Below are 25,696 nucleotides of genomic sequence, written 5' to 3' on the forward strand. Positions count from 1 at the left end.
AATTCTATATACTTTGCGCAGTTATAAATTAATAATATCTGCTCCAGATAGAGATGTGGTGATGCATTCAAAAAGTAAACAAAATGCTTCAACAGAAAAGTAGTGGACTGATGATTCTGACACAGATGTGTAATGCCTTTGAGTAAGTCTAACAATCTCATTTCAAAAGAAACTGTGTAGAACTCGCTATGAGCGAGGACTTGCTGTTAGCTCAGAGGAGTGATCATTATCCAAAAAAACTCCCATCAAATCAAAATTGGCAAAATTAGGATTATGTGCTTCAGCAATGTTTATAGAAAAAACAGAGATCTTCTGATGTCTCTTTTATCAAAACGTAAAGCAAGCAGTTTCTTACTCAAATTAAGGGATGGAAAGCCAAAATCTAAAAAAAGGAGCTGTTTTTCCCTATTTCATTCAAGATTTCATGAATGTTGCACAAAAAAAATCAAAAAATTAACAAGACTTATCAACTATGTATGTATATCCATTATAGAAATATCTAGAATTTCTATAATCAATAATCATAATCATTCTGCAAAGATAAGATACTAAACTAAGCCCTAACATTCAGACAGTAGGATGATACCTACTRTGTTTGCAAATTAACCTTCATCAGCCTTCTACAGAGTTCTTGGAAACATCTTTGAAAACATTTGATGCTAGCTGCTGAAAATACTTCTGAACAAGATGGCTGTCAAGCGACATCAAGCTTAGCAAGATGCAATATATACATAACACATCACATTGTCGTACTTTTCTCCTTTCGTTTTTGATCAAGTTTCTTATTCAAAGAGCCTGCCTTTCGTGCATCTGCTATATAGTAAATATGAAAGTCAGTATACAAATTACTTCAAGTACGTCTACAAGTCAATCTTTAATAGAACAGAATCTCAGACAGGACACAGATATGTTTCCCCTGAAAGCTGTGAGAGTTGCCTGAAACTATCTGGATATAACACCTTCAAAATGGGATAATAAAATGGTGAGAAAATGACAACTGAAAAATAGTGCCGGGAAAAGGTTGAAACATCTGTCACAAATGCTTCTTGTGGGTTTAAGCTTTATGTTAGCTTTAATAAATATGTAAAAATATTAAATATTCATAATTTGAGTAGACGAGTTTTATGTTAGTGCTAGCCAGAAAATGRTGGTTTTATTTTATGAAAGCTGTTAAGGCTTGGATTTTTCTTTTCACTATGCATTAAAATGAAGAGTAAAAAGAAAGGAGTAAACCTCTTGAATATTTCACCAGTTAGGTGAACATGGTAAGTTTCTCTCTCCCTTTCTCTCCACTTCTCCACTTCCTCTCTTTCTCTTTCCTCTTCTCTCTCTCTTACGGCCCACAGACATATCCATTCAAAAATGTTTCTGAAAGTGATAAAAATCCAAGCAGTTTTCCACTTTCGTTAAATGCTTTAAGCAGTTTTCCACTTTGATTAAATGTCTTACAACATTGAAATTACTCGATCCAACTAAAGCGTCAAGTAAACTCAATGCGCTGGTTTAAAAACATTTTTAATATTACCATGATAAAAATCTAGCAGCACCTTAAATATTTCCTGGAAATGAGCACATAATAAACTGAACCTAGTGTGAAAGACAATGACTGGATGAGTTCAAAAATGAACTGCAAAATACTATTTTATCAGAAACAGAAACTGCGGTCAAGAGGACTGCTTTGCCATCTCTATTTCCAAGTATTTCTTTTGTTTGTAGCATCTACAACACTTAACTACTACGTATGTGCTTAGCTGGTCTGGGGAGGCAGTGAGATGACAAAGATTTCCAGGGCCCTTGCCTGTAGTAAGAGATGTGCAAGAATATTAAAATTCTTAAGTCAATCTGGAAAATAACATTTATTTACTTCCAGAGAAGAATATATTCCTGGAAGCCAACTGCAATGGTGCATACTCATCTAATAAAAGCTTCCTTTACCAATCAGAGGAGCAGAACTGGAATAAGAAAGAACAAACATTGCCTATGAAAGATCCGTACTGCATGTTCCTTGATAAGAAATGGATCCTCTGCCTAGACAGACTGTTGGAAGATGGCAGTGTGTCCTGAGGAACACTGGAATCTACCTATCTGCTTGGATAGCCTACCGCAGGATTTTGGAAGCAGAACTGCTGCTCATGACAAACCATTCTAAATGGTGTAAATATATGATGACCTACCTACTACAAGACTCCCCCCACCCTTTTTTATCGGCTTGAGACCTATAAAGCACTATACTGGGGACTAATTTCTTTTTTTTTTCCCTTCCATTTCTGTTCCAAGCGTATCTGTTATTTCTGCATATTCGGAAAGTTTACCACCTTTTTTCAACTAGACAAGAAAAAGACAAGTCTCTTTATCAGGCTGTTTCAGTTAACCTCATCAAGAAGGCAGTTATCAAAATTACATTGATATAAAATAAAATTATTCCACATACTAGTGGAATATCTGCAGAATAGTCTCTCAAATAGGTCAGTTTCACTTTAATCACTTCCAAAATGCGGTAAGTATTTCTGGAGAAATGGTGCAAGCTGAAGAAACCCGGTGTGTTATGTATATAAAGACCACGAGAAATTTAAACGTAAACCACAGAAATACAGAAATACAAAATATACCTTTCCTGTGATCACTTGAGCATCTCCCTGGCAACAAATGATCTGTACTAAGGCTACTTTGTTTGGTTTTGCACAACTGTRCATGTGTGCATTCATGTGTACACACACACTTATTTTACAAAAGAATGTATCTCCATCTGCAGACATTCTTTTTGACAGAGAGGAAAAGTTATTTTTGCTCAGTTTCAGTTCTTTACCGCCAGTGGTAGCTCCTCAGACAACTCTAAAACCACTTCTGTACCTCCCTGGTGTGTACACTTCAAAGACATATAGGTATTGTCATTCCTTTATCTCACTTTTGCTTCCTTACATTTTTGGCTTCTCGTCTTTTTCTCTTCTCTCTAAACTATTCTTATTTTGTTTGCATCTCTAGACTGTTTTTCTCAGCATCTTTCATGCAGTGAGTTGACAAAAAGCAGGGCTGCATAAATCTGTATGCACAAATGCTCAGATGAAAAATGCAGTTCCAGATTGACTGACACAGTTGGCAAATAGAGACTGAATTCACCAAATAGTTTCAGCCAGAATTTTGAGAGAAAGAAGGATGCGTAGCTGACAAAGCCAAAACATTTTGACATTTTCTAWATTAAAAAAAAAAACTTTTCATTTCAATCACATTTCATTTATAAATGTAGCCTATTATAAAAAGAAGCAAAAAAGGCAGCTGCACTTCCAAACTAAGGAAGTAATAAACATCTGAAAATTAAATGCAAAAATGTTTCAATCCACTAACATATTTCATGAATTCTTTAGTTCCAGTAAGAGAAAATAGYGCTTTTTTGGGGGGAGGCTTCTCCAGAATGGTGTCTATTTTCATCACTCTTTGTTTAGCCCACAAATCTTAYGTTCTACTCAGAATTATGTCTTGTACTCCTCTAGGGGCAACCTCTCAAGCACCACATGAATTCCTTAACATAGTCTCTCTCTGTTGGGATATTCAGTATGCAATGGCATTCACTCTACAAGGGATTACTGGATTTTTTTTCTTAATTTGTCCATCTTCGTCTCTTTCAGGTTTTTCACTATTCCTGCTTTTGATGTTCTTCCTTGAATTGTAGACAATTTAATGACAATAATTTCCTTATAGTTCTGAATTTTATACTTTTATTTCTGAATTCTTACTTATATTTCTGAATTTTCTCAGCATATTATCTGTGTAATTTGCTTGTGTCACTGAGATTTTCAAATCCTTTCAATTTAGAATTATATTTAAATTTTAGATACCTTGTGCACAGAAACCACAGAATCAGTAAGGTTGGAAGGGACCTCTGGAGATCATCTAGTCCAACCTCCCAAAGATTTCCTAGTGGTGGTTACACTAGGGCTTGAACTCAGGACCTTCAGTGTGTAAAGCAGATGGGATAACCACTACACTATCCCTCAACCCCAAACTGACTCAGTGTTGATTTCAAGGCTCAGAATTTCGTAATTTATAGTATGTTAAATTAGCCTCATATAACACCACTGGACAAAAAACAGATTACCAAAAGCAAAAAAACAAAAAAAAAAACAAAAAAAAATTGATTCATAATTACATTATCTTATATACTCCAAAGTATAGTTATTTACAGCAATATGAGGCACATTTAAAATTCTACCATTCAGATTTGAGTAAGTGTAAATGACAACACTCAGGACTTTGGGCACAAGAGTCATACTTAAGCAAATACACAGAATTTTAACCTCACCTTTCCTGTTGACTTTGTTCCTTTCCAAATGCAAAAATAGCATATAGTCCAAGCGGCGAGAAGGCATAATGCAAGTTCCCAGCGAAGATTCCCAATATGTTCAATTCCATCAGATATAGCTAGAACCCTGCGTCTGCCAAAACAAGAAGAAAAAAAAAAAAGCAAAGTGAAATATAAAACACAAAAACATATAAATATGAAACATGGGGATAAAAATAAATCAGCTTCAACCAGGGAGAAACTCTAGTTACTGATTATGAAGAATGCACGATATTAAGAAAGAAGAGTCATAAGGAATCAATGGAATAGTCTCACGGGTTTTACATCCAGTTAAAACTGAAGAAATATTGAATTTTCCAGGACAGTGACATAATCAAAAGGATTTTAAAATATTCAGTATAGCAAAGAAAAAAAAAAAAAAAAAAAAACTGAAAGAAGCAAAACAACCTCTAAATACTTTGGTTTGTCTCAATAACAGAGAAATCATATAAGCTCAAAATAAAACACTGTAGTAACAAGTGATTAAGTTTTAAACTGTATTTTTACCTTTTAACATTTAACATCCCTCCTAACTCATAGTCTATGCCCAGAGAATTTACTAACTTGGTAAGCAAGACAGATAAAGAGTACAACTAAACATTTTTTTTTTCACTTTTGTTAACAGGAATTGGAGAACAGAGAAATTAAGTGACTTGCCAGTATTCACAAAGGAAGTCTGCAAAACTAGGCTTCAACTCTACCCTCCTGAAACATGGGGCAGCATCTTAATCATGAGAACAATTTCTTTACTTAAGAATGATTCTCTTACCTGGGGTTGCAAAGTCCTTTCATCCCCTTTAATTTTAACATTAAATAAACACTCAGATTACAAAGTAAATTTTTTACTAGTCTGTAAGGAAACCATAGTACTCCAGGCTGCATTGTATAAGGGGGTTAAAAGCAAAACCAAGAATTTCTTCCTGTAAACTCATTGATTTCATTAATTCCCTCGTGACTTTTCAATTAGTCTTAAACCTAAAAGAAACTCTATGGAGAGTTAAAGGAGTTTTCTTCAAGAATCTGAATTTCTGAGAGCAACAAAAGCATGACTTAATTTATATAAGAAAACAGAGATTGATRTGGATTTAAAATCCAGAGATATAAAGATTTAGAAACATCTTGTGATCTTTAACCTACTTAGAGCAAGCAAACAGTCATTTGCTAATCTTACACATAGAACACTATTCTCAGTCATTCAGACCTGCCTTAATCAAATCTCTACAGTGCTGGTCACAAGGCATTCTGTGTACATATTTCCACAAATATATTTGCACATGTGTGTGTGTACAAATATACATTCACATATACMTTTCCCACATTCAAACTTACATATATTATCCTAAGTTTTCCCTGAAATCCATATTAAATACTACTTGAATAGCCTCAGAGACCCAAGGCTTACACTACCTCGCTTCTCAGAGACACTGAGAAGATGAATTAATTGAAGTTTATGAGTATTGTGATATAGTTAAAAGCCCTACAAACAAAGTATCACTTCTTATCTTCATCTGGATAATTTTGATAACAGGTAATTTTGGATACAGAAAGACAAATCATATATGATTACCATATATGTGTAACTTACCATATAGTTTTAAATTGTATAAATTACTATATATGTATAACTATACTTGTACAGACTGTGTAATTAATTACACTGTATTTAGGTTACCAAGTTCAGTATTAACTCAGAAAGTGTTCAATCTACATTTATCCATATGACCTTAATTCTTCCTTTTGTGTTTGACCCAGTCATTGAGGCAATCGCATCAAGGAATAAAAACTGTAGGATTGTGTAACTCAGAACCATGCCTAAATAGAATATAGTMAGCTCCTTTCTCTAGATGGTTGGAGAGGCAGCTGGGGATCTTAGCTTGCACTCTGTGCCACCCAATAGCTACACAGGTTACGGAAAGGAGGTAGCTCACAAACATCCAGTGAACAGAGTCAATTTATTCTGCAAATATTGACTATCCATCTACTTTTGTAGTATTTCTTCACAAGCGGCAGAATTAGGGTTGTGTCAGCAGTCAGTAACATACATTCAGTATCTTTTAGCTGTTACTGCAGTGTCTTCTATGCTGTTTTTAAAAATGCTTGCATCGGACTGCATCCTCTTCCTTATGAGGTCTTCAATAGCAGACTTCCCATGTGTAAGTAGTCACAAGGAAGATTACTGCTTTCAATGACTGCAGAGACAAAATGTCTCAGTGCTATCTTCAGGTGATGGAGCTGATCTAGTTCTTTCAATTTTCCACATCAGTAGATGGAGGATGAAGGGGAGTTCTTTCACCTGCCTCTAATGATGAAAAATAGGAGGCTGAAGATGTGAGCTGCAGCTCAAAATATACAGAATTTGGAAGAGGAGACAGGCTACTTGGGAGAATTACAGGAATGCAGTCAGAGTATGTAGAGATGCAGCAAGGAAGGCTAAAGCCCAGCTGGAACCGAGTCTGGCAAGGGATGTCAAGGCCAATAGGAAGGGCTGCTTCAAATACATCAGCAGCAAGAGGACGACTAGGGAAAATGTGGGCCTGCTACTGAATGGGGTGGGGACCCTGGTGACAAGGGATGCAGAGAAGGCAGAGTTACTGAAKGCCKYCTTTGCTTCAGTCTTCACTGCTAAGGGCAGCCCCCAGGAATCCCAGAGCCTGGACRTGAGGGAGAAAGTCTGGAGAAGGGAAGACTTTCCTTTGGTTGAGGAGGATAGGATTAGAGACTTTCTGGGCAGGCTAGACATCCACAAATCCATGGGCCCGGACGGGATGCACCCACGGGTACTGAGGGAGCTGGCGGATGTTGTTGCCAGACCGCTCTCCATCATCTTTGAAAGGTCCTGGAGAGCTGGAGAGGTGCCTGAGGACTGGAAGAAAGCCAATGTCACTCTAGTCTTCAAAAAGGGCAAGGAGGAGGACCCAGGCAATTATAGGCCGGTCAGCCTCACCTCCTTCCCTGGAAAGGGGATGGAACAGCTCATTCTGGATGTCATCTCCAGACATATGGAGGAAAAAAAGGTGATCAGGAGTAGCCAGCATGGATTCACCAAGGGGAAATCCTGCTTAACCAATCTGCTAGCCTTCTCTGCTGGAATGACTGGCTGGGTAGATGAGGGGACAGCAGTGGACATTGCGTACCTTGATTTCAGCAAGGCTTTTGACACTCTCCCACAACATCCTCCTAGATAAGCTCAGGAAGTGTGGGTTAGAGGAGTGGACAGTGTGGTAGAGTGAGAACTGGCTGAAAGGCAGAGCTCAGAGGGTCGTCATCAGTGGCGTGGAGTCTAGCTGGAGGCCTGTGGCTAGTGGAGTCCCCCAGGGCTCAGTACTGGGTACCATCCTGTTCAACTTTTTCATCAATGACCTGGATGAGGGGACAGAGTGCCTCCTCAGCAAGTTTGCTGATGACACCAAGCTGGGAGGAGTGGCTGACACACCTGAGGGCTGTGCTGCCATCCAGAGAGACCTGCACAGGCTGGAGAGCTGGGCAGAGAGGAACCTCCTGAGGTTCAACAAGGGCAAGGGCAGTGTCCCGCACCTAGGGAAGAATAACCCTAGGCACCAGTACAAGCTGGGGGCTGACCTGCTGGAGAGCAGCTCTGCAAAGAAGGACCTGGGAGTGCTGGTGGATGACAAGCTGACCATGAGCCAGCAATGTGCCCTTGTGGCCAGGAAGGCCAGTGGTCTCCTGGGGTGCCTTAGGAAGACTGTTACCAGGAGGTTGAAGGAGGTGATCCTGCTCCTCTACTCAGCCCTGGGGAGGCCTCATCTTGGCTACTGTGTCCAGTTCTGTAGCATGGAGCTACTGGAGAGAGTCCAGCATAGGGCTACGAGGATGATCAGAGGGCTGGAGCACCTGCCCTATGAGGAACAGCTGTGAGAGCCGGGCCTCTTTAGCCTGGGGAAGAGAAGACTGAGGGGGGGGGGGAGGGGGGAGGGGAATCTTATCAGTGTGTATAAGTACCTGAAGGGAGGGTGTCAAGGGGATGGGGACAAACTCTTTTCAGTTGTCCCATGTGACAGGACAAGAGTCARTGGGCAGAAATTGAACCACAGGAAGTTCTGCCTGACCATGAGGGAGAATTTCTTCACTGTGAGTGACACAGCACCGGCACAGGTTGCCCAGAGAGGTTGTGGAGTCTCCTTCTCTGGAGATCTTCAAGGCCCGCCCGGATGCAACCCTGTCTAACATGATCTAGGTGACCCTGCTGAGCAGGGAGGCTGGACTAGATGATCTCCAGAGGTCCCTTCCAACCTTACTGCTTCTATGATTCTATAATATTGTTGAGAATGGGAAGATCCAACTATCACCAAGTCCTTAAGCTGGCCATACAGCTACTGCAGAACTTCTGGATTTCATGTGTTCCAAGTGGTACAGCTGCTGTTCCTGTGGCAGCTCTGGAAGCCCTCGGGGCCCAGTTATTTAGAATATCTGTGTTAAAATGTTCTTGTGCAGCTGAAGCGGGACTAAATTTAACAGAAAAAAACCCACATCTCTAGCCTGAGGTTTGTCTCCTTACTTTCTAATGAATATAAATGGAGATGTAAGACCTCTTCACTAAAAAAAGAGARAAAAAAAAAAGAAAAATGTTACAAGAACTTTTTGTAATGAAAAGTGTTAGACTACCTAAATGTAAAAGTTATTGCTACCTCTTTACCTTTTCCTCCTTGCTCACTAACAAGCTTTATTTTGCAAAGCTTCTAATATCATCTARTTAGACAGAAAAGTGATCTGGTGTGGAACGGCATCAGCTAGCAAAGAGCTGCAAAGAATCTAAAGAACTGTCATGAAAATGCTGCAAAAAATGGAAAGAGGTAGCTTTTGATGAAAGATACGYGTTAATCAAGAGGATGAAACTTGTTATCTACAGTCTAGAGCTGAAAATAACATCACTAAACCACAATTACAGAGAAAGGCTGATGAAATGGACACTTAAAATTCAAGTTTTTCTATGCAATTTGATAGACAGCATCATGCTGAATTTGACTTAGGATGAAAAGGGTGGACCCCTTCTACAAACTGTCATTCAAAAGGGAAAAAAGCCTTCCAAATCTGAGCTCGCCTGGAATATTAGTGTTACTTTCAAGAGAGCAAAGGACAAAACTGGTGTAATATGATTAAAAAGGGTCTAGACAACAAAAGGCCAATGACTGTGTACAGAGAGCAGGCTATGGATAACCAAGTCAAAAACATGCTAGGAATGAATAGTCCATCACAGTGGCCTGGTGACACAGCAAGGAGTAGATAGTTTCAAAGTCATCTATTTTGACTGCAGCTACTACAAGGATTTTCAACCATTTAATTCACTTAATAGATGGACCAAAAAGCTTCAAATTATAAATGACTCACTTTCTTCCCTCATTTGGGGACCACTGCTTCCTTGCAGAGCCTCCCAGATCAACCATCTTAACCAGTAAGATTTCTGCTTTGCCAGGAAAAACAGCTTTGACAAATCCAGCTGCTAATATCAAAAAGATTTTTTCCAGAGCAAACTCTAATCTTTGCAACCTCATGACAAGAAAGTAGCGTGTTATCAGCCCGTTGGGATGTCGTTAGCCTGTCGTTAGAAYGATATTCACCTACGCAGTTCATATCGGCAACATGGAAACCATATAGTTTGTTGTGACATGCATATATCAAATCTTTCAGCAAGGAAGCACAATAACCTCCTATTTCCAGTTTATAACTGTAATTCATGGAAAAGCAAACCTGGACATAACATCATCAATCTCTTACCAAAAAAACAAAGATCCATAAGTAACTTGAGAAAAAGTGGTGGGTGGCTACCTTTCTCCCTAGAAAGGGACCTTTCTTCCTTTCTCTTTATTTAGGAGCGGGCAGGGGAGGAGGAAAGTACTAGTGAACTGACTTAGAGATGTAGTTTGGAGAGAGTTTGGCTCAAGTTCTGTTTGAATTTGACAAGTAGATTCAGCCAGAGAAACTCTGAAGACAAGCAAAGGAAGCCTAAGGAATTAAATTATTGTTTTGCTTAGAAATAATCAATTTTTTATTTTCAAATGCCATACTATGTTTTAAAACAAGTATTAATTTTTTAAGATGAAGAAGCAAACAATAGAACAAAGGCTGTAAAATCAAAAAATGAAACAAAATGTTTGAGTTTGGACCATAAGGGCCATGTCAGTCGGAAACACTTTATTATTTACCTTTCTTCTCAGTGAAAAATAATAAGGAACATATTTCCTTAGGGTTTCAGTCAAACCATTTTTTTACTGGCTTCTTGGGACAGCAACAGAACTGAGAACAACATAAACCAGTGATCAGCTACCTGGATCACAAAGCAATCAATCCAGAATGGCCAGACCCCTCTCCCATCTGTTGCTTTGACTCTCCAGGGCATTTCGCATGTTCCTGTTGTAATATCCATCATGTTTATCATTTTGTCCTCGCTCTCAAAACCAAACATATCACTGAATACATTGCAACCTATTAGCTCTTTTTCTCCCTCTCCTTCTAGTCATTTAACCCTGTTTTTCTATTAACATCATTCTTCATTTTTCACATGTATAAGTCTAGTGCAGTAGGACCTAGATCCTTGCTCAGATTCAGGAGATAGCATAAAATGAATTTCATCAGGTACACCCACCTCCCCACATCCACATCTATTATGTTGCCCCAAGTATTCTACAGGCATTCTTTACTCCTTTAGAACTAAATAGTAAAGGATAAGCCCATAGAATAGTTTTCTAACCCACTAACAGAATCMAAAAAAATCCACTGATTTAGGTTCATTCAATATATTCCTTTAAACTTCAGCTCTTTGCATCAGGAAAGGAGCACCTGTGTAAGTGCTCCTAACTGTGCTTGCTGCATCTATTGCTCCTATCTTTACTCTGCTTTTCATTCTTCCTGTTTCAAATTCTTAAATAGGAACTGTGCTTCCCTTAGAGCCTATCATGTGCTGGACACTGCCATAATACATAAATTAGTAACCACAATGATCCTGCACTTCYGCATCTCTGAGCCACACACTGTTAATTCCAAACACAAGAAAACATTCAAATGACATTTATATACATSTGTGCCTGTATCTGAACAGCATTTCTTTTCCAAAACAGGAAGGTATGAACAAGAGCAAGATGGCAGTGCTATGGAGGTATATGTAAACTAATTCAGGTACTATACACAGTAGAGCCATTCTAACATGGCTCTCTGCCTGGGCTAATTTGTATTGATTCTTAGCACAAGTCATTTCTTATTTTAAATACATGTACTGTGGATACACTTCTGCTGCTCTGGTGCATGCACAGCTCTTTTCAGAGGCACCTCTGCGCTACAGTCTATCATATCATGTCGCTACAACACAACTAAACCTCCTATGTGACAAACCTCTGTCAACAGGGAAAGGCTTCTGGAGACTGGTAAGTGTATTTGAGAGAGGGTGGCAACTTCCTCACTGGACTATGTGTATACACCTGCCTGGCTGAACTGCATCACACCAGTCACTAACGCTCATGAATGCCACCTGCCCAACCTCACTGTAAATCTCCATACTCATCTCCCGACAACAGTTCTGCACAGAGCAACAAGCTCTTCTCAGCTTTCAGTCATGAATGTGCCAACTGAGTTATCCATCTTTATCCGGCTGTTTTGTAGGGTTGTGATAGAAATGTGTATTATGGGAAAGAGACACAGAAATCTTTCAGGTATAATTCCACAGCGCTGACACCACACTGCAAAACAATGGGCCTGATGGAAATGTGTGTCAACTATATGGCACAGTCAATGCTCRAATAGATCTGCATTAAACTCACACCTAAGTCCATATCCAGTTCTCAAAGCAGCCCATTCCAGTAGTCAGTGACGTCTATCATTATCAACAGATAAATGCTATTACTATCTACCCCACAGACAAGAGTGTTATCAAAAGGCAACTTCATTTTATGGATACAATTCTCAGTGAAGACCTGAGATGAAGATTTTTAAAAGTAACGAGTTTCTGGATGCTGTCTGCAGGGTGATGTTTTTCTAACCTATTCTATGCCCAACACAATTAGCTTGGCTGCTCCCATTTAAAAAAGACACTTGRTGCTAATCAGCTTGCAGGAAGTGAGTATCTTTATCTTTTGAAGTGCTGTAAGATCTTTGTTTTTTCTTTGTTCAAGCTGAACAAAGGTTTTATGTTCTTAGAAAGCCAGCAGCGACAAGTCCAGAACTTATAATTAATCTATAACATACACTGTATGCAAAGAATGTACGTGCGAAAAGTGTTGCTCGGAGGCTAGCAGTGATTTCCTCAACAGTCAAGACACTGCTCTCCCTAACTGTGGGGCCTGCTGAGATCCTGACTGAAACAGTAGTAGCAAAGCAAGGTTTTGAAAGGAGGTAGCATTCCAAACTTGAAATTGTTCTAGTAAAGACTCAGTTCAGTCTGGCTGCAGACACTCTTTTATCTGCCCTTGTTCTTTTATTATTTAATTTGAATTAATCAAAAAAGRCAGCATTTAAAAATGTATGATTCTTCCTGCATCTAAGAGACAAGTTTGGTATATTTATGGGATTATAGAGTTGATCACAGCTTCCTGCTCCTCAGCAGTCCAGCTTTTATCTGAACTAAAGCTGCCATGACCTTACATAACCATCACACAGCCAAGCAGGAAAATACATATTGCAGATTTCACTACATCTTCCTCTACTTCTCCTACCACTGCAAGTCTTCTACATCACCTTTAACACTCTCATCTTTTTATGCAGAGAAGGGTACAGAAAAAGCAAGAACAGTAAAATCAACATTGAAAGTGATGCTCTGTTGGTTGGAGTGACAAGCATTTGAAACAGCTTCTAGACTAAGACTTTCTGGAATATTAAAATCTAGAAGGTTCTTTGYACCGATGTTTCACTTGGAATAGCAGATACTAAAGCAGAGCCTAAGAAGGGAGAATATTATGCCCATTATGTAATTTATGGAGACTGTGGTGGGAACAGGTTATGAACACTTCATGGTCATTGCAAGTTAAATTATTCCTGAACAAGGACCTCAGCATCAGCCAAAAGATCCATTAGCATAAACTATGTGGTATTGTACAACGAGACAATGAGACAAGTCGCAATCTCACCAAGTTTTTAAATTCTAATTATCAGGTCATATTAAAGTCAAAATGCAAAATAATGCTTTTCTGATGAGGAGATGCACTAGTTATCTAACTACACAAACTGACAACCTCAGGGAAGCCACTGTAGATAACTGACAAAACTAACACGTAACTGAACGTCATGCTTGGTAGCTCTCGTACAATTCTAGGTTTGCATTTTGATACAGTTGCAGTGTTGGAACTTGAATTTCTCTGTGCTAGAAATTTCCATTGTCAAATCTGAAACGCCCCATGAGGGACCAGGATGTCAGGATAGTCCTAGAATCAAAGCTTACAGTTTAACTTGAATCAAAACCTAAGTGTGAATAAAACAGATGAACACAGAGTGAGGAAGAAAGTACCGAGACATAACCGATTTCAACATACTTAAAAGTACTTGAGAGTAAACTGGATCAAACAAGATCCATGGCAAGAAACTACATAGTAGGCTATGACTTTTTGGTCTCTGCATTCCAGGAACATACTATTGCTAGTGGTTACTGCTGTTCTCCCACCTTTTCAACTAACGTTACTGCACTTACGTATTCCGGCAAAACTTGGAAAGATAAAATCCTTTGGGGGAAGTATTTCAAAAAGCGTTATATACTTACTGAAAATACTGTTAATTTGTTTGTGAATGTGTTAAAACACTTTCAACTTAGCAGTTCAGGACATCTGAAGGGAAGAAGGGGCCCTTCATCCTTTGAATTGATGTGGGAGAATGTATTATGAGGTAATTGCTACTTCTGACTACTCACAGCTGAAAAGTAACCTTTTGATCCAAACTTCGTAACTGACATTGACAGCTTCACCTTCCACAAGTGCACTCTTTTGGGACACAGCACTACATTTCCCATGGGCTGGGAGAACATTGCATTTTTCTAGGAAAGGGTGTCTTTATTAAAGCATTCCAATGTGCAGAGCTGTAGCAGACTCCTGAGCAGAAACAGGATTAACTGCTGCCAACGCAGCATTGTTGAAAGGAAAGTACTATGGTACTTGTGAATTATTTCATGATTTGGAACCTGATAAACAGATTCAATCTACTTGAGGAAGGTCTCTTCGTATCCCCTTTCTGGGGATATTTGGAGCAGTTTCCAAGACATTTTTCTTTTACAAAAGATCAGAGAAGATGAAATCAGAGAAGATGACCTCTTGAGGTTAGTCCTCTTGTCTCTTCATCCAGGATGGCATTTGCTATTTATTGTGGCCCACATTCTGTGGGGAGCAAAGGGAAAACAAACTTAAGCCACTAAGCAGGAGTGGTGCTGCTGTCCAGGGGCCTTTCTTTCCTGTTCTGGTATGCTCCTTTCATACCTGTAGATTTTTCATACCTACTCTGTATTTACCTTTTGAACCTTGCTACTTAGCTCCTTGTACAAAAGCACACAGATCTGAGTATTTATGCTCCACAGTTTTCCCATCATTTCAGTAGAGAAGTATTAATCTCTCTCAGGTAGAGAGATTACCTGAGAGTAATTCCTTTAACATAGGAATTCACATGTTAAAGTGAGTTTAAGTTTTCCATCAAAAGATGTGTTTTCTGAACTCCTACCTTTCTTTCTGTCTCTCATTGCAGTTTATGCATTTCAGCATTCTCTAATTTCTATACATTGAACAAATCATCTTGGGTACAGCCTACCCAAATGCACTCTAGTATTATGCACAAATAAACAAGCTTCCTTTCCATTACAAGTTTCTAGGAAGAGAATTCTAAATGCTGTAATGAACTGCCTAGAGGGATTACGGAATCTTCTTCCTTACAGATCCTTTAAGAACAGGCTAGAAAAACATGACACAGATAYAGTTTCTTTGATGTTGGCATAAGATGACAGACAGCAAAATCTCCTAAGGTTCTTTCCAATCCTTCCAGACCTCAGTGTCTTTGAACAGACCTCTGCGGCTTTCTAAACTTAAAGAGGCCAGACATTGCTCTGATACCCCATCCGACTCAGCTATAAAACAGAGGAATAACTGCAGCTGATGCAGACATACAGAAACTTGAGCAGATACTAACTCAGTTCTGAAACTGGTAGGCTTCAGATTCCAAGTACCAGTATCCTCTGTGGGTGCCTGAACAACAAGGCATCCAAGGTTCTGGATGAAGACAATCACACTATGGACTGTTACATTGTCAGATGCTTAGTCAGATAGTTGGCAGTCATAAAATCAGCCTGGTGTGAGAGAGACCCTAATGGCTGCAGTAGTTCCAGACACACTGGAAGGCTGAGATGTTTGCCAGAGGCACACAGACGAGTAAAGCTATATTCTTTTTACCACAGAGATCAGAGGCAGCTGCTCATCTACCAAAGAGTATCCTTGTTTACTGAGGAAGTGTGGCCAGCTATATAAATGTATGTTAGAAACAACTATTTTGAATTATTTCCCCACCTGCACTATTTATTCTCCATTGTCTGAATCACTGTAATTTTCCTACTGTTGGATATATAGAATCTTAAGAATTGAATGCTGAGGTACACTTGACCCTACAAGTAGGCAGTAGTGCTGTGAGCTCTTGCTCAAGCTAATGCTTCCTTATCCTCCTTCAGGTCACTGCTCTCATAACTGGTAGCAGCGTTAGTGGATCACCCATGTACTGAAATTGCTCTTTGGTTCTATCAAACCACTATGCAATGCTGAACAGTATAAGCTTTTCTGCACTGTAGTATCTTTCAGACAGTTACATTTCCTTGCAGTTTTCTAATTTGTGCTAATTTTTGTCCCGTTTGGAAAAGAGGCTGATCCACGCGTTCGGACAGTGCAACTTGAAGGAAAAGAGTAGTTTAGGAGTAGTAAAAACCTTTGAAAGAGTACTGGGATGAAAGCGATCAAGCAGAAGCACAGAATGCTTACTTCAAACAATAATATATAAAAGTACAGTCAGTGAATGATATTCCAGAGAAGGCTCCACTGCTTGAGTCAGTAGTCTCCCATTTACTGACTAGACAGGCTAAAACTCTCAGAAAGTAATGAATAAAGGCAAACAGAAGGCAAGTTCAGCAATATTACATGCTCCCTACCTTTCTTAGAATATGGAACGGTTTTCTCTAACAGTATTAGAGTATACAAAACTCTCAAGACCTGAGACTCTATTCTCCACTGCCTTACACACCCACATGATGAACTCTTTACAAAATCTATGCTGAATGCTAAATATGATGTAATAACCAAAAGGCTAGCAGTTTAATTTGTAAATTCTGTAGTACCTTGTACTAAAATAAATGATTATAAAAGACTACAGAGAATCTGCCCCACAAAACACAGAGAAACATTAAACACACTGAAGTTGCCCAGATCACTGCATACACTCCAACCTATGTATTTGGCACAATTAATATTCTATACTATTATATTTTTGAAAGTTCTTTAGACTGAGAAGTACATCATTCTGTCATGCTTATATAACACAAAATATGTCACACAATAAGTAACTGTACTATGTGAAAGAAACATTTGAGATTAGCACTCAGCACAAATAACGATGGCAGCCCTTGAATGACTTGTTCACATTCAACTAAAACTCAGTGGGTGAAAAAATTGCATTTTATCCAGTTCTCCTTCCATTAAGTTTCTGAATCACCCTTTACTAATGGTCTTTTATTAACTGTGAGCATGTCTTTCAATAGATGTAAGTGATGGTAAATTTGCATCTTTTGACAGTATCAGAATGGCAAGAAAAGGACACACACGTAAACGAAACAATGAGCTCTAGTACTCAGAATTGACTCACTAGAACAAAACACAGTGAATTTTAAGTTTCCTAGGATGTTTGGTAAATCTATCGGTAATAACTGACTACCTACCAGGATAAGGTAAAATAAAAAAAAAAAGTATGCGTACATCCTTTAATAAAACAAACCTTAAAAGGATCTTCTTGTTATTTCCCTAGTCAATTTATTAGTATACTTACTACTCACTCTGTGTCTCGAGCTTTCTCTTCCTTTTGCTGTCATTTTTCATAATCTCTTGACGTAAGAAAACATACTGAATTGTACAATGTTCTCTTAGGCAACAGATACAGGAACATTTTATGCATCGGTGACATAAAGGCTGTGAAGTGATTCTCAGTCTTAAAACAATAATAAATCATCCTGTTCTATTCTGTACAGGCAATATATTAAAAGGTGGCTGACAAAAATATAAAGGAGATTTTCTGAGGTTCACTGAATGAATAATAATCTACAGAATGAAAAAGAATTCTCATTAGAAGGGAATCTAACTCAGGGAAGACTTTGATAAATAAAGTTGTTGGAGTCTTCTCCCTAGTACAGGAAATGAATATATATTTTAACAGGGAAAACCCTTATAAATGTAAGCCCTAGACTACAATATATACGTGCATTGCCTAAATGAACTCGTACGACCCAGACAGCATTTTACATTAATTCTGCTCTTATTTKCATCCGTATTATACAATCTGGAACCCCTCCAGGAGTGAAGAAGCATTTAGAAGGCATGTTGGTTAACTAGTTGAAACATGAACACTCCTGTGGCTTACTAGCCTGCAGAGCTTTGGGTACACAGTGGTACCTTGGTACACAGTGATGGCATGGGAAAACATGCAGTGGTAATATTAATACCATACAACAGACATATATCTCATTATTTATAGAAGAAGAATGACCAAAATTAAAGGATTATTTTAAAGTTCTTTTTCTTCTAGATCCTAACATTTGGAAAACTAAAAATGGGAAAAATGGGTCAATTGTGTCAGTTTTCCAAGCAGTGGTATACCTTTAGTTCCCAGAAGTGTATGTTCCTTGAAAAAAAGAGAAAGAATAGAAGTGCCAAACTCTCACTGGAAATAAGAATGAGAGTTGGCAGCTCAGACACTTTCACTTTTCTGAAAGTTATACTTTCAAGACTGACAAAGGTTCCAAAATCTGTGTACTATACAAACTTCTCTGGCAGCAGACACCCTTTAAGGTGTTTAAAGTTCCATATGAACTCATGAATAGGAAATGTAACACATCCACATGTTTATGAAACTGCTCAATATAACCCTTGCCTCATATTTCTGAGTACTGACTCAAACCGCCAATGCTCAGTGACTGGAAAGATGTATTTCAGCTTTTAATAAGAATCCATAATGAAATTCCTCTCCAACCACTGGAACTCTCTTCTGGAAAGCCACATGATTTTATACTTAAAGAAAAAAAAAAGTAGCAGACAGACTATTCTCACAGGTCATGTCAGTGTGAATCACCTGGCTAGAGCATCATGCACAGTTATCAAATACTCACCTCTTACAGAATATTTTCTGTGAACCTACAAATACCAGAATGAATTATTCCTATTTTTACTACTCAGCCTAGTTCTTTCCTCATGAAGTCCTGACAAGACAGAGTAATGGATGTGGTTCTTTTTATTATCTATTACCTACTTCTGCAGTTTTATCAAATTTAAAGGTTAGATTAAATTCACCCCAACAGACTTTCTCTAAGACTGTGCTTGCTAATAATGCAAATGTTTCTTGTGTCAGCCCTTGTCTTACTAAAGTTAGCACTTAAGTTACTCGGGTGCCATGCTGAACCAGTTAGCTGCTAGTAAATACATACAGAGAAAGAGTTATTTTTATAGCTATACAGACATATATAAATATGTGAAGTGATAGATGCACACTGAAGATTTATCATTCCACTCCATTGTTTTTATTCAACCTCTTTCCCTGAAGTCACAGAAACTTTTTCTTAGCCAAGCCTGAGAGTTCCATCCCGTCAGATAATTTCTTTGTACCATTTCACCCATTCTCTACAGTTTCTTCGTACTCTCTCAACATATCAAAAGACTCCTTCAGTCTTTTTGAAGTTTTCCTCTTCCCAACTACTTCTCTTTGAAGAAGTCATTCAGTGATTAAAGCTCCTTTTTCTTCAATTATCATCTGGGTAATATAAATCAGTTCAGCACTCGGACTGATGCAACTTGTAACTGAAAAACTGTTTTGTAAAATAGTCCTTCAAGGTGAGCCCTTGGCTACAGATTTGTATAACTAATGAGTGATGGTAACCTCTTACATGTTCCACATAGAACATTTATATATGCCAATATAAAACCATACCCTGACTGGCCAAAAATATGACACATTTCTTATACTTGCTGGCCCTCCTACTAAATCCTGATTACAAAGAAACCTGGGAAGTAAAACTGCAAAGGAGCTGGGGCACAAGGCAGAAAAGAATAGCTAACAGGCCAAAAGAGAAAAAAGAAAACTGCAAATGTGATAATGCTAGCTGAGTGAATCTGATCTTAACTCTCAAGCTATTTTAGGAGGTCTCGAGTCCTATTTTCCTGTAAACAACTACTGAGTCTTCAAAAAATACCATCCTCTTACAGCACTTAAAGCACGATTCTTAATCAGATAAATTAAGATAAATTCTGCTGCCTCAAGCTTCGATTTGCAAATTAAGAACAACAGTCAGCAGAGTTGAAATCATAAAAGATAGCTCTGGAAGGAACTTCAGGAGAGTATCAGCCCTCTTTCCCCACTGCAGGACAAGTACATCTACATCATTGCTTCAAGGCCTAGTGATTGATATTACACAAACTTTATAGAAGATCTATGGCAACGTTTAATGAGTCTGACTCATTTATCAAGGCTAAATTTCCATGCTGCCACACAAAAATACAACTTCTTGTCTCAACCAGTGGAAAACACTTCCTTCCTTTGGTAGCCATYCGTCCTCAGCCTTCTGTTTTCCCCACTCTGCAATCCCAATTCTTGTATGTGGTTTCCTTCCATATTTTGGATCTCTCCTGTTGCTGAAGCTCATAGTACTTTTACAGATAAGTATGTTTTACTTGCCCCCCTTGAAACCTAAGTCTATACAGTCTCCATATACAAGCATAAAGACTGGGACACAGTGAAACAGACCTTATTCTGAACTTCCTTTATTATGCTCATCTCTGCAAAAGAGGAGTGAGAATGATTATGATGGAAAACAATAATGCATAGTTCTCATGGGTGAAAGTTATTTCCCCTTTGGTTTTGGGAGCTTGTATAAGTTACCCCTGTGATCAATCAATAACCCCAACAATCGGAGAAGGCTCAGAGGGTGAGGAGCTCCATGAAGTTCAGGAATAGTGTAGGATGTAGCTCATTAATCACAGCTGCTGCAGACAGAATTGAATTTATCTTAACACAGAGGGGACCAGAGGGTGACCGCTGTGTAAGACAAGCAGCTCTATCTGTTGAGTGGACCAACTGGTTTATCAAAAGAATGTGAGTATCTCCCTGAGTTAGCCAGACCAGCACGGGGGAAGTGTATACATGACTCAGCCCAACGTAAGAGTTTAAAACCTGAACAACTACCAAAAAAATTTCAAAGAGAGCAACAGGCTTGAGCTGGCTTCAACCCACGTACTCCCTTACAGCAAACAGCGATGTCCAGCATTGTGATAGTGAACATACTATATAAACCAGTAACGGAGATCACACTGGTACTGTGATTGAAATGTATACTGCAATTGCCATATTTTGCTAAGTGTATACACTTGCACTGTGATTTCAGCATATCGCTGTATCACCCTGCTAAATCAAAAACTCCATGTAACATCAAATACCTTCAAAATAAACTACTGTATTAAACATTATACTTTCTATGTGCAGAATATCTAAAAGAACCTGGTCAGAGAGTACTGGACAACTCCCTTCAAAAACCTGCTGATACAAAAATTCAAGAATGTATCCAGAAATAGTATTGAGAGAGAGAGAGAGAGAGAGAGAGAGAGAGAGAGAGAGAGAGAGTTTAAGATTGAAGGAGTGTGAGAAGCTTTTTTAGAACAGGAATGCCATCCTATACACACAAAATTTCTCTGCAGCCAGATAGCTGAGTCAGAGTGCAGTGCACACACCCATCAGAACCACACAGCACTACAGATAGCTTTACTGTTTCTCATATCTGATGCTCAAACTAACTGAGTATTGCACTTTCTGCAGGGAGTATCACTGCACTGTGCAGATTCATCCTAAGGTCCTAAAGAGGGTTAAAGGAGGACAAGAAAAGGACTAGAATTTGCTTCTGCTTCAATTAATGAAATCAATAATCATAACTTTATAACTATGACTATGATACAGGAACATTACCACTCTGTTTTTAATTAAAACTGTGTTTACTTTCAGTTCACTGTAGAAAAAAAGACTACATTTAAATATTTAAGAGAGTTTCTTATTTTTAAAGTTAAATTTTTTATTTTCTCCTGCGCTGGGAGGGATATGCAGTGTTGTCCCTGCCTAGAAAAACAGCAGATCTGACTACAGAGCAGAGCAAAGAACAGAGTAGTTCCAAGAATGATGCTTTTCCCGGAGGCAGAAGACAGCATTCTGCCCTACAACCAGTTCTCTGAGATCACACCAGGAAGGCTCATTATGACAATCATCTGTTAGATTCAAAGCCAAATCTAAGTSAATCAGCTCTCAAAACAGTAGAAGACCTTCCAAAAAGAAAGTGTTTATTTGATGTGTTTTCTGCATCCCTCTTTTGAGCTTTTAAACTGGCTAAAAAGCTAAGCAACTACCCTTTCAGTTAATCCCTTGAATCTACAAAGAGACCAGGTTATATAGCTGATAAATGCTCTTAAGCACAAACAAAAACAAAACTCAACTATATTCTTTTCTTTAAGGCAGCTAGTGTACTGGAATAACTGGCTTCAAGCAGAAATTTACCACAGATAGCATGTTGCATTTGATAGTACCAGAGGATTTAGAAGTTTGCTTAGATAGAAATATAGGAGACCATACGTAACAAAGGCACACGACGACAGACACTACCAATTTGTAAGTGCTTGGGATGCTTAAGCCTGTATTTCTATAGAATAGTTCCACTTTTAATCTATTGAAGTTTAAAATAGATCTCATGTATAGGTTTAAAGAAGGTACTGTGGCCTTGATTTGTGACCAGAAAAATTAAGAGGAGCTGTGTCACCAAATTCAGAGGATGCAAGATCAGGCATTACTTCTGAATTACTTTTAAGACTGAATACTATTTGGATAAAACTATCAAAGTCCTTCCTCTTTTCTCCTGCAGAACAGGGAGCCCCTAGCCATTGACTAAGTGTTGATTCCAATAAAGCAAAGACTTCCACATCCTTTGTCTGTCTTTTTTATTGAAATTGTAACTTGAAAAAGGGGATGATCTCACTTATGTATTTGCACAAAAACAGGCATGACAGAAAGGATGCCTCCCTATAGAGGTCTTCTCTAAGTAACAAAAATTATCTATATGAAATTAATTTAAATCCTAACAAAGTTAGGATAAACATTCCTGTTTATTTTAGCATGTTCCACTATTAACTGACAAAAGGCAAGTTTGTCATGGCATAACTAAGGTTGTGCTGTTTTAGAACTTTCAAAATATTTTTAATTCTCTCTGTGCAAACTGTGCTCTCCCCAATATTCCTTTGCCTCCCTCATCAAAATGTGCATTTTAAAGATAATTGTGTATATGTTACACCCCTACAAAGACACACACACACCCCCACATTAATAGCAATAATGAAATTATCCTTAATGTCATATTTCATATTTTTCTAARAATCAATAAGTGTTTTGCATTCTTTAGCAAAACAGTGTATCTGATCCAGCAGCTTTACAAGCACATTATTCTGCTCCCTATGCCTTCCCACATAATTACTAAAATTTTAACAGCTGTGTAGTTAAAGGGTATTTCAAATAGTTCACAGACGATCTTTCCTACAAAAATGCAGTTTCTATTTTTTCCAACATTGCAGGCAAAACTTCATCATACCAGTCATTTTTTTCAGATCAACTCAACACCACAAWTTCCTAACACACATTCTAAGTAGTATACAGTAAAATAAATGTTTTATGAACTATATCTGGATTCCAACAATATTAGATAAAGTATAAATGTTATCATTCTAAAGTAGGAAAAGACAAATTTTTTTCACAGGATACTCACAATCAGACAAACAAGAATTTTTTGTTAACTAAAGTACTCACATCTACTGAAGATCTGTTTATAACACTTAAAAATTACCTTTCCAAGCATAAAGATGCAACTCCTACCACTGTACTTTTACCAGAAGGCTAAGAATTTCCATTATAACAGCCTGTTTTCAGATATCTATTCAGAATTCCACTGATCGATCAAAAGGTTTATAGTTGGTTTCGAAAGTATTAATGGAAATTTCTGGCTGCACCAACATTTTACTGCARTTATCTGACAGCCTTATATTGAAGGAAAGGAAAAACACATATATCCAATGTTCAGTGTAKACCTCTTCAGGAGCCAGACGAAATCTTCCCAGATCTCCCAGTCAATATGCTCTAGCACTGCATGGAATGCACTATATGGAAATTGGGAACATCAGAAGGAACAAAACATCTGGGGGACTGGGAGTTAGCGAGACTGGAAGATAAGCTAGGGTGAGACAATTTGGACAAGGCGGCTGGTCCTTCTCAAATTAGCAGACAGGTAGAGGGAGATGAAGAAGCAGAGAGAGGCAGGAAGAACAGTTTGTGATTACCTGGGCAAGGAATCTAGGGAAAAAGGTAGAAACACTATGGGAGCTAAAACTGGAGTCCAGTTGGCATCCACTCTGAGAATGGATGCAAGTCTGCAGCACCTGCAACAGGCTGGACAAAATGACTGGGACTTGAAGCTGGAACAAGAAATATACCTAATTAAAGACAATTCAGAGGACAATCTGAACTGTCCAGGCAAACAGACTAGGATGAATTGTAATACAAAAAAGAGACAGCACTTGGAAATGTATTTGAGAAGGGCAGGATTAGATCTAATCCTGGGGAGGGATACTAAACTGGTAAGATAACTTACCTATGTCTAAAGTTAGCGGTCTACATACTGAGTCACTGAAGCAAAGGAGTTAAAACACTACTGCTTTTTTGAATCATTCCCTTAAATTTTCATGCAAGTACACAAAATGAAATGTTTTGGTTCAATTCAAATGGAAATTACTTGTATCAACCAAATTTTATAGTAAATGTCTTAATTTAAGTGAGAAATTTTTTTTAATCGTAATCTTTGGACAAAATTGACTTATGCTGAGTTTCTTTCTGAATTGAAATGAAACTACTTCCACAACTCTAGAGAATCTCCTGCTAAGTAATATGAAAAATCAGGTCTTGGGCCTCTCACATTAGGCCCTTTTAATCTCTGTGTAACTCAGATTCCCTTCTATAAGAAGGGAATAATTTGAATTTACAGAGTTTTTGTGATGATAAAGGAATGTGGAAATAATCAAGAAACTTTCGATTACAAAGCCATTGACACCATGAGCACCCAGAAAGACTCGGTAAAATTAATAACTCCGTCAGCAGAGTAGCAGTTTAGTAATACTGAGAATTTAAAAGATAAGACAAAGAAGAAAAAAGAACAATAAAATACTGAATAGCTGGACAGTGTTTCCTCCCTATCTATCCTCTAGCAAAAAGGAAGTAATTCTGTTGAAAAATATTGCCAAGTTATTTAACTGAAGATGATCTTATTCCTAAAAAGCTGCATTGACATTGAACTGAACACTGAACAACTTTACTTCTTGTATTTCCTAACAATTAATTACTTGGTTTTGCAACTCTTAACATCAATTTTTCTGCCTAATAAAACATTACATAAAATGTACAAGATAAAATTTAAAATCATGGAAAGTTCATTTCCCTAGTTCAGCATCTCACTAAAATATCATCTTTCTAGTAATATTAAGAAACTGGCTTAGCATTTCGAGACCTATCTCATTTACTTCTTTCAACTGAAACCAGGCAATGGCTGTGGTTTCAAGGGAAAACCAGATGAACAGCTCATATGAATTCAAACAAAAAGGTGTTTTCACACAGCCTCTTGTGAACTGAGCAGAAGCAAGCAAGTCTGGCACAGATAAATGTTCTCCTGCAAGGCATGAACAAAGGGCCTAGGTCTGAGAGGTGCTGAAAGTCTCTGGGTACTGAGCACTGCAGAATCAGGCCTAGATTCCTAATGACTTTTCATACGACAGTAGGAATTAACTACAATATGACTCCTGCAGTCATTTGCACCCTGAATTATCAGGAAAAACTCTTTTTATTTTGCAAGGAAAAGGTTTGTGCCTTTTCCTTTCTGCTGCAAACAGCTCCTTYCCCCCCACACACACAAAGAAAAAAGTTTTTTCTCACTAGACTTTACTTGGAAATGCTGAGGATGTATTAATCCCTCCAGAGAATGACAGGCTAACAACTAGACTTTCTTTAGCAGAGGACTAACTTGTTGCTATAAAGCCAATAAAAGAAAGTACTGAGGTGGAATCAGCTTCAATACCATGT

General features: G+C 38.2%; 1 protein-coding gene across 1 annotated transcript in view; it reads right to left on the reverse strand.

Moving 5' to 3' along the window:
- The window catches only part of SLC6A11 (solute carrier family 6 member 11), a 98,525-nt gene that overhangs the window by 62,126 nt on the left and 10,703 nt on the right, over window positions 1-25,696 (reverse strand). The window contains exon 5 of the mRNA XM_085302582.1: window positions 4,298-4,430. Coding sequence (XP_085158708.1) covers window positions 4,298-4,430 — 133 coding nt within the window. The remainder of the gene's footprint in view (window positions 1-4,297; window positions 4,431-25,696) is intronic.

This window comes from Rhea americana, unplaced genomic scaffold (genome assembly GCF_003343005.1).
Source record: "Rhea americana isolate MKP2758 unplaced genomic scaffold, rheAme1 scaffold_19, whole genome shotgun sequence".
Lineage (NCBI taxonomy): Eukaryota > Metazoa > Chordata > Aves > Rheiformes > Rheidae > Rhea > Rhea americana.